Source organism: Cyprinodon tularosa, unplaced genomic scaffold (assembly GCF_016077235.1).
Source record: "Cyprinodon tularosa strain WSP-4 unplaced genomic scaffold, ASM1607723v1 ctg430, whole genome shotgun sequence".
In the NCBI taxonomy this organism is placed as follows: domain Eukaryota; kingdom Metazoa; phylum Chordata; class Actinopteri; order Cyprinodontiformes; family Cyprinodontidae; genus Cyprinodon; species Cyprinodon tularosa.
The window spans coordinates 1,192,850-1,202,732 of NW_024039153.1; the positions used below are offsets into that span (position 1 = coordinate 1,192,850).

Genomic DNA, 9,883 nt, shown 5'->3' on the forward strand with positions numbered 1-9,883 from the left:
CTGAGGACTTCAGTGTTGAGGAAGAGCATGAGTTCTTTGCCGAGCTGAATGCGCACTTTCATCTGGTTTGGTCTGCCGCGGTTTCCGTAGCGTCGTGAACTCGCAGGCGCGCGCTTTTAGGAAATCCTATACACTACTGTTTATGCTCTAAAAACATTCTAAATGACTTCGTTTCGAGTAAATTCTGGACGCTACCCACTCAGGACACTTGGAATACATTGGACGAGCAGTATGGAGGAATATTGACACGTTTTTTTGTGGACTTTTATGGACCTTTCTGCCTCGGGCACCATAGACCTCCATTATTTGAATGTCAGCAGACAGCAAGAAGCCTCCCAGATCTCCAGATGCATTTGAGATATCAAAAAAGTACTCCAGAGTGTTGTTCAGCATGGGGGTGAGTAGAAAATGAAGGCTAATCATGTTTTGGGTGTACTATTCCTTTAAACTGAACAGTCATATGTCAATTAGATTAGAAATGTGCAATTATGATAATTGTGCAGCTCAATAGCTTTGATACAGTGATTGCATTTCTTCCGGCTCTTCAGTCTAAGAACAGCTCTCCTGCAACAAATTCTCCCACCTGAGCAGTGGATCTCTACAGCTCTTCCAGAGTGACTGTCAGCTTGTTTGGAGTGATGCCTCACTCTGCGTTTTCAGAGTATGCACTGAACACAATTCCCTTAATCCCAAATGACTTGGGGAGTTTCTCCAGAACTTAATGGACTGTGTGCTCCATGGATTACTTCCTCATCCATTTCAGTTGGATCTTATAGGATCCAACTGAAATTGCTTTCTTTGTTATTCTTAATGCATAAAAATGTGTAAAGGTTCACAGAATAAATACTTTATATAGGCACTGAATATTTTCAACCCAGTTTCTGAAGAAGCAGACCTTTTTCCTGACTTGGCGCTCCGCCTCCTCTTTCTGTGCCGCCATCTCTCTCTCTTGCTTCATTTGTTCAACTCGTGCTCTCTCTTTAGCTGCTTCCTCCTCTCTCTGTGTAAAATGCAGATAGGCATTATTACATGGTTAACATGGTTACAAAATAACCGAACAGTTCATGCATTAGAGGAGTGATTCTCCTGAAGTGTTTTTTTCTGGTACCTGTTTCTGAAGAAGGGCAGCCTCTCTTTTAGCCTGAGCTCGCTCCTCTTCAGCTCTTCTCTGCTCCTCTTCCTCCCTTCTTCTCTTCTCCTCTACCAGACGCTTGGCCTCGGCCTCCTGTCGAGCCTGCTCTTCATGATTCCGCCTGAACAGAAGTTATAAACCGTCACACTGGTCGCTTTGCCTCCTATAGTATTTCTGTAAGATATTAAGTTTTTTTTTTTGCCTTTCAGCTTCCTCTCTCTGCAAACGCTCCTGCGCCTCTTTCTCCCGTTGTCTTCTGGCCTCTCTCCTCTTTTCAGCCAGAAGTCTCGAGGCCTCTTTAGGGTCAGTGGTACCGGCTGAAAGGCGGATCATGACCTCCGGGGGCTGGGGAGCTTAAAGGGTGTAAAGAAAATCATAATAATTACTGGGATCTAGTTTTAAAAAATGTAGCTGTAAGAATTTCTCAGCTTACTTCCTTCTGCTGCTATTCTGGGCGAGATGTCTCTCTGTTTCCCAGAAGGCTTTAAAGGCTCCGTTTTTGGGAGTTTTTCTTTTTTCTGTGTCTGTTTTGGACATTTATCCGGTGCACTGATGGGCCCTGAATTACCGACAGAGACTGACGAGCCACAGACGTTAGCATCTTCCTCAGGAACAGCTGGGAGCTCTAAATGTATTGGGGTGGAGTGTCTGCTGATTGGTCTACTGGGGCTCCTTAAGAATCAAACCGGAGAGAGGATTATTAGTTTACTTATGCAACATAATCATGAAGCTGAGATATTTACCTACCTGTCGGGTGACGGGGAGGCTGCTCTGCTTTGAGTAGGGGTAGCTGGCTTCACGCCGTTACTGGCAGAAACATTTGATCTTTTCGCTCCGCCATTGTTCGGGATTTTCTTCATGATTTCCTGTTGTCTTACTATTTTAATCTAAAACCGGAAAAAAAACAAGAAGTTAGATTCTCAATTATCCAGTATTAAAGGAATAGTACACCCAAAACATGATTAGCCTTCATTTTCTACTCACCCCCATGCTGAACAACACTCTGGAGTACTTTTTTGATATCTCAAATGCATCTGGAGATCTGGGAGGCTTCTTGCTGTCTGCTGACATTCAAATAATGGAGGTCTATGGTGCCCGAGGCAGAAAGGTCCATAAAAGTCCACAAAAACGTGTCAATATTCCTCCATACTGCTCGTCCAATGTATTCCAAGTGTCCTGAGTGGGTAGCGTCCATAATTTACTCGAAACGAAGTCATTTAGAATGTTTTTAGAGCATAAACAGTAGTGTATAAGATTTCCTAAAAGCGCGTTCACGAGTCTACGGAAACCGCGGCAGACCAAACCAGATGAAAGTGCGCATTCAGCTCGGCAAAGAACTCCTGCTCTTCCTCAACACTGAAATCCTCAGACATTTTTCTTTCGTTGTTTCTTTTCTTTGCACAGGTAAACAGCACATTTCTTCTTCTACGCTTGCATTATCGGCAGAGCAGACGCTGAATGCGCACTTTCATCTGGTTTGGTCTGCCGGCTTCCGTAGCGTCCTGAACGCGCAGGCGCGCGCTTTCAGGACATCATATACAATACTGTTTATGCTCTAAAAACATTCTAAATGACTTCGTTTCGAGTAAATTATGGACGCTACCCACTCAGGACACTTGGAATACATTGAACGAGCAGTATGGAGGAATATTGACACGTTTTTTGTGGACTTTTATGGACCTTTCTGCCTCGGGCACCATAGACCTCCATTATTTGAATGTCAGCAGACAGCAAGAAGCCTCCCAGATCTCCAGATGCATTTGAGATATCAAAAAAGTACTCCAGAGTGTTGTTCAGCATGGGGGTGAGTAGAAAATGAAGGCTAATCATGTTTTGGGTATACTATTCCTTTAACTAAAATGTAAAGACACAGATGCTCCATTTTTAAGTAATACCCTAAAAATGAGCTAATATAGTGCCTACATATTCACACTTTATTCCCCGTTTTGTTATGTTACAACCAAAAACTTCACACATTGCATTTGAAATTTACGTGGTAGACCAACAATAAGGTAAAGTGTCTTACAGATTAAAAAATAAAAAGTGTGTTTTTTTTCTAATCATGACCCCAAACAATTCACCAACCTCTGACCGCAGTGAGAGCCCTTTGGGTTGTTTCTATGGATCTTGCATATCTAGAAATGGAATATTTGCCCATTTTTCTTATCTGAATATTCAGTTTCGAAGCAAATTCTCATTTGGATTTAGATCTTTGTTAAGGCTGTTCTAATATAAGTATGCCTGGATATTAACCATTGCATGCTCATTTCCGTTTGCATGGATTTAGCTCCATTTGCTCCCATCAACTCTAACCAGTTTCACTACTCCTGCAACTTAAAGGGCGTCCCAACCACGTCTTGATCCCACCACCACTTAGACAACTCTATGCCGGTTTTTATTCAGGGAGTAGAGTTGACTTGGCTGGATAAAAATACACGTTTCACTTTAAAAAATCTTTGTTTAAACTTTCACTGCCTATTAAACCTTTTTCTCTCCACCTTACAGAACTACTTTGTGTTGGTTTATCAACATTAAGGTTTGTGGTTGTACTCGTCGTACCTAAAAGGGGAAGAAAATAAAAAGAATGTGGCAGGAATAATTTGGTGGGTAGAATTACCTGTGCAGGGCTGATGTTTCTTTGCTGTCTGTTATTGGAACAGGGTGATGGAGGCGGCCTGCGGGGGACTGAAAGTGACTGATGTCGGAGTTTGGGTGTGATGATGTTAGGGGAAGGGATGGCATTCGATGGGTGGCATGAAACTGCACGGCGACAAACATGGACAACTGAGCCAGTGTTAAGAAATGTGGAGAAACATAATGTGTTGAAAAATGATGACACACATGAAGGAAAACAGCAGCGTCAGTGAGCTCAGAAAGTTTCTCATAGCAGTGAAAGGGTTAAAGCAGTGAGGACTTCCTTGAAAGGAGGGGTATACCTTCTTCTCCAGACCTACAAGCTGCACTCTTGCTCCTAGCCAGATAAGAACATGTGGGGGTGAGAAGGCGACTGACCAGATTCCTCTCCCATGTTGTCAGAGGCAAGCGACGTGGAGCTGGTGTATTGATCAGTGTAGAGTTTTTAGTAGGGCAAAAGCAACAGATAAGACATTCCTAGAGCCATTGCCTTTTGCAACACTTTTTAATCAGCACATATTAAATGTGGGTTGTGCAGACAAGCTGTTAAAAGAAGCTGAGAGGAGAGGGCACATGTATCTCTCATACCATTCTTATTGGGCTTCCTGCCTCTTGAACTTTGACTGAGGTGCTGCTGGGCCTTTTGGCTCCTCTCTATTGTCTTGCGCACTGTAGTTTCATGCCGCTCCTTCATTTAGACAAAATAAAAATCTAAGCCTTGTTTTTAGTTGTTGAATGCACACTGCAAAAAAACCATCTAGAAATAAGTAAAAAATGTCTTAAATTAAGTGTATTTACCCTTATTTTGAGCAGGTAAATAAGATGATCTGTATTTTTACTCCTAAAATAAGATAATTAGATAATATACACTTGAAATAAGAGAAAGCAATATTTTTTTTCTTATTTTAAATGTAAATTTTCTTGTTCCATTGGCAAAGTGTCTCACTTACCTCCTCAATTCAAGAAAAAATGCACTTAATTTGAGCAAAAATGACTTATTTAGATTTCAATTTTTTGCAGTGCAAACAGAAAATGCTGAAAATAAAAGCTCACTTTTTCCTCTCTCATCCTCTGCTTTCGTTTCTCCTCCACAGCTGCACGCCTCCTCTCCTCTTTGAGCCTCTGCTCCAGGAGTTTTTTCCTTCGCTCCTGTAACTGTTGTTCATAGTAACGTCTGGCTCGCTGTTCCCGCTCCAGTCGGCTCAGCTCCCGAGAGACTGACAGGGAATTAAGCGGTAGGAATAGTTTTATAGTATATGTGTGTAGATTTTTTTTTTTTTTTGTGAGGGGTCGTTGTGGCGGTGATGCATACCCAGCAACTTCTGCTGCTCTTCTCTTCTTTCTCGAGCTGCTCTGAGTCTTTCGTCAACATTCAGTCCATTACCTGCAGGCAGTAAAAGGGTTTTACAGTTAAAAGTCATGAAAAAGCAACTGGAAAAAAGTACAGGGGAGATTTCTGTGACGGCGTTTGAAACAAACATGCTGTTGTTAGAGTCCTGCAGTGTCAACTCAAGGTTGTCTAAGGGCCCAAGCATAATCTGCTATGGTGGGCTGACTAGCACAGGAACAGTTTTCGTTTGTGTATGTTTTACAACTAAAAAGTGGCCTTAGCTATGAATGATGTAAATGTAAATCCCTTTATTGTCCCACAGTGAGGAAATTCTTCTCTGCATTTGACCCATCCCTGGTCTGCCATTGTGTGGCGCCTAGGGAGCAGTGTGGAGTTAAGGGTCTTGCTCCGGAACCCAGAGTGGGGGCTGTGGGGATCGAACCGGGAACTTGCAATCTTCTCGAGCACAAGCGCACTGCTATAACCACCAACACTCCCAATAAAAATTGACACTTCAACTAGTTGTTTACAACATAAAATGCACTTGAGATATCCATCCATCCATCCATCTTCTGTCATATTTATCCTAACTGGGGTTGCGAGGGGTGCTGGTACCTAACTCCAGCTATCTACGGGAGAGAGGCGGGTTCTATCCTGGATAGGTCACCAGTTCATCGCAGGCACACAACTATTGCAATTGAGATATAATTACTTGCAAAAACTGATCTGTAGGGCTTACAAGGACGGACAATAATATATAATTTAATTTATTTATTTATTTGACAGGGACAGTGTACATTAAAAAGCGTTCCTGCAAATGCACCAGAATTAGCGAAAAGGCTATTTTTCATATGTTGTCCCTGGACAGATTGTCTTCCTAAAAAAACCCAACAGTAAGCATGCTACAATGTAAAATACAAATGATTATTGCTGAAAATTATCTTCAAAATGTTTTTATCAATGAGACACAAGCATCAGAAATTAGAACTTCAACTAGCAATATCAACTTTTAGTTACTGGGCATGCTACACCTGTAACTTCCAGGTTTAGGGCCCCTGGAGGAAACTAGCATCACCTGAGTGTTGCAAAATGAAACAGTGTCCCTCTGTGGAGGCTGTGAGCACTGTGGACCAGCAGATTAAGATGTCATAGAGACCACATCCATAAAGGCAACATTCACCCCTCCAGATCAAATCCTAGAGCAGAGATGCTAATTATGTCATGTCTGTTTAGTTGCCTAGCAACATTTTTTTTTAGCAAAGTTAGCTCTGATGTTTTAGGGGAGCTCTGACTGCCTCTGGGTCACACGACCCATTCAATGAAGGATCTGACCCTTTCAAGTTACACTGGCGAGTTTTTGAGATCACTGCCACAGACCAACAATACACGCCATCTGCTGTATATTGACCTTAAAAATAATTTAACATATCTCAAACTAAGATAATATTTGGGTCAAAAGTTTCTTTAAAATATAAAATTGGTGATTAAAAGATGTATTTTTTGTTGAAACCACATTCTCACTTTTTAATGTATTCAATTATATCACTTTATAATGTAGAATGCAAAGCAAATGTATAAGGTATCTTATTTTGGCTAAACTTGACTATTCATTTCCTCCATTTGCACTATCATTTTTAATCAGTAAAGGAAATATTTCATACCCTAAAAGTACTTAAATCATCACGCAAATATTCATTGTCTACCTAGTTATGTTGTTGTCAATAATTATGGAGATAAGCCTTTTTTATTTCCACAATTCAATCCCACATAAAGTATATACATCTTAGATATCTCAGAGTAAATTTAATTCTGTTTATTTATATAGCGCCAATTCACAACACATGTCATCTTAAGGCATTTTACAGTTCACCAAATTGATTTTCTAAGGAAAACCAGTTTATTGCATTGACTCGTTGACTCGGATGCAGTCCCTTATACTAAGCATGCTTGTGGCGAAAGTAGAGAGGAAAAACCTCCTTTAACAGGAAGACTCCGGCAGAACCAGGGTCAGTGTGAGCGGACATCTGCAGAGGCTGACTGGGGTTCAAGGAGACAGAGGTACAAAAGGCAGCTGTAAACCAGCTCCGAGCCAGCTCCCATGTCAGAGGATGAAGAGAGCACATCCAGTTAGTCACAGTCAGAGAAACAGGTCAGAGATCAGATTCCTATCTTCATCAGAATTTATATGATTGTAATCTGTTTTCATTAGTTTAAGTTCTTGGACCCATTTTGACTGGATTGCTTATAACATATGAGAAATACAGACTTCTTAATCAAATTCCTTAAACCAGGAGTTCATAAACAGCCTCAGCTTCTGACTGGGAAGCACCCGCAGTTTGCACTTATAAAAAATATAACGTTTATTTAGCATAAGGATATCAACTAAAATGTTCTTTTCACTGTATTTTATTATTATCCGATAACAAAAGGTTTAAACAAACTGTTAAATGGTAAATGGCATGCACTTATATAGCGCCTTTTTTCAAGTCAGGTAACTTGACCAAAGCACTTTACACTACATTCATTCACGCACACACTGATGGTGGCAAGCTACATTGTAGCCACAGCTGCCCTGGGGCTCACTGACAGAAGTGAGCCACAGACAATGAGCCCTGAGTTTATCATCTCAATAGAAAAAATATATATATCAAGCTCTATTTCATGATAATTTACAAAAAGGGTTAACACATTTTTAATAATAAGAAAAATGACATTTATTTTTTGTTTTTGTATATGTTTATCTTATTGTCCTTTTTCAGGGCGCCCCTTGGTGGCCCTCATTTTGGAAAAACTGTCCTACAAAAGTACTGACAGGAGCTGATTTTGGAAAGTTGGGGCCCAGGCAGAGGCAGACATTGGATATTTTAATAGAATAGACATACATTATTTGTTCTACCTTTTTCTCCCTCTCTTCTTTTCCTTTTCTTTTTTTTTTTTGGCAATGTGCTCATTGGATATTTCATGTTGTCTCAAAAGAAATGAAGGATTTCTCCAATCACTACTTAGCTGATTGCTTCTTCCTGTGTTTCCAAAAAGGGGACAGCAAAAGTAAATAAGACAGTTGTTCTTTTCTCTGTTGACAAGCCATGGTCTGCTTATCTGTTCTCCATTTTTACATTTAAATTAAATAATAGCTGCATGAATCATGACAGCAGGCAAGATAGAGGAGAATCTTCTTGCTCTGGGGAGCAGAGTTCTATGCTTTTATATATTGTCACCAAAGTCACCAGTAACAGAATAAAGTCACCAGATTTGGTACTAGATGCTTTAAAAAATGAAAGTGCTAGAGGGGTCTGAAAGGTTGCTCAATATAGTGACAAAAGAGATAAGTTTGCAACACTGCTGTTTGCACCATTTGTTTTCAAATGGTTTGCTGCTGTCTGTTTGGAGCTTTCTGCACATGCGCATCAAGTGGACTGATCCAATGTGGTGGACACTGAATGCATTATGATAGCATTCTACAAAAAGGATTTTTATCAAAAGCATAATAAAAGTGCACAGATAAGTGCATTAACCATACATTTAAATGGAGTTTCATTAGCAACTGGGCAACTGCCTAGTTTTGCCTAAAGGTAAATTCCGCCCTGCCTGTATCTAAACATTATTTAGTATAGTCATAATAAATCTCTCTACAACAGACAGTGTAGGTTAAATTATTTATAATTGTATACAATTTCTGAAATGTGTGAGGTAAATATGCACTGAGTGTGTGACAGTTTAAGGATTTGTATGACGCCGCCTGCTGGCCTGGAGGTCCTAAAACAGGCCGTTCTTCTCTTATCCTTCAGGCTGGCTTTCCAAACTAACCTGCAAAGAGCCGTGGGCTAACATTGCCGCAGATTTGGATGGACTTGATGGCAGGACAGGTTGTTTTCTTTGTTTGAGAGCTTGGTTTGATATAAGATCCATTCCCTGTGAAAAAGAAATCACTTGTTTACATATTTTAATGCCCATTTTTACCCTCCTATTCTCATCAGCCTTCAGCTGTAAACAGAAATGTTCTAGTTCAGCATGTGATGTCATGGATGTAGAAGCCTTGAAAAAAATCAGCTTGAACAAGCAGCCCAGATAGAAGCTGTTAAACATGCTGGCCTTCAGGTCAGATCTAAATAAAAGAGCCATTATTAACAGGCTGTGTAAAATAGGCCAGCACCTGACAAATAACCATTTATATAATAAACAAAAAAAAGAGTGCATGAGAGTTAAATCATCCAACTGTTAGATCTGGTTATGGCTGACTATTACACTATGATATTGTGCCTGTGTTTTCCTCATTTGGGTTTGAAATAATGTTCTTAATCTGAATCTACAACATTGTTTCAGAATAAGCATAGAGACACTAACCTCCTGTTCCTTCAGACCTGCTTCCAGCCCTTTGGCTCTCAATGGTACATGTAGAAAGTGGTCCCTGCGATGGAGGGATTTCACTCTGCTTCTTCTGTACAGCCATGCTACGTATTGAGCTTTGCATAGCAGTACTCTCTCTAGTCCCCCCTCTCCCTCTCTCTCCCTTCTGTCCTCCTCCTCCTTTGAATTTCTATTTCAAGATGCCTTCAGGTCCTTGCATGAGTGCGCAGAGAGGAAAACTGTCTTCTGCATCAGCTGCTTGTCCATCTGTGCCTCACAAAGGAACTGAGTGCAAAGCAAGAGAACAAAAACATCCAGTCAGACCCCTGCGTAATGATTTTTTTCTGTATCTTATCTCTACGGTAAAATTTTCCTCTCGGTTGATAAAGGTCTGGAAAGATCCTAAAGCTCAGTTGTCTGCTAATGGGTTACTCCCCCTT

At 40.7% G+C, this 9,883-nt stretch overlaps 1 protein-coding gene across 3 annotated transcripts in view; it reads right to left on the reverse strand.

Moving 5' to 3' along the window:
- map7a (microtubule-associated protein 7a) overlaps window positions 1–9,883 on the reverse strand; it is a 14,000-nt gene extending 4,117 nt beyond the window's left edge. Inside the window, exons 1-12 of one of the 3 annotated variants that reach the window (XM_038299538.1) lie at window positions 9,441–9,883; window positions 8,904–9,008; window positions 5,079–5,150; window positions 4,820–4,983; window positions 4,355–4,454; window positions 4,069–4,185; window positions 3,750–3,892; window positions 1,880–2,019; window positions 1,566–1,804; window positions 1,335–1,485; window positions 1,109–1,253; window positions 896–1,000 (exon numbers count right to left, since the gene is read on the reverse strand). In XM_038299538.1, the coding sequence (XP_038155466.1) occupies window positions 896–1,000; window positions 1,109–1,253; window positions 1,335–1,485; window positions 1,566–1,804; window positions 1,880–2,019; window positions 3,750–3,892; window positions 4,069–4,185; window positions 4,355–4,454; window positions 4,820–4,983; window positions 5,079–5,150; window positions 8,904–9,008; window positions 9,441–9,567 (1,608 nt within the window). In that variant the 5' untranslated portion in view covers window positions 9,568–9,883. Of the gene's footprint in view, window positions 1–895; window positions 1,001–1,108; window positions 1,254–1,334; window positions 1,486–1,565; window positions 1,805–1,879; window positions 2,020–3,749; window positions 3,917–4,068; window positions 4,186–4,354; window positions 4,455–4,819; window positions 4,984–5,078; window positions 5,151–8,903; window positions 9,009–9,440 lie in introns of all 3 variants that reach the window. The other 2 variants (XM_038299537.1, XM_038299539.1) reach the window with 2 other exon arrangements.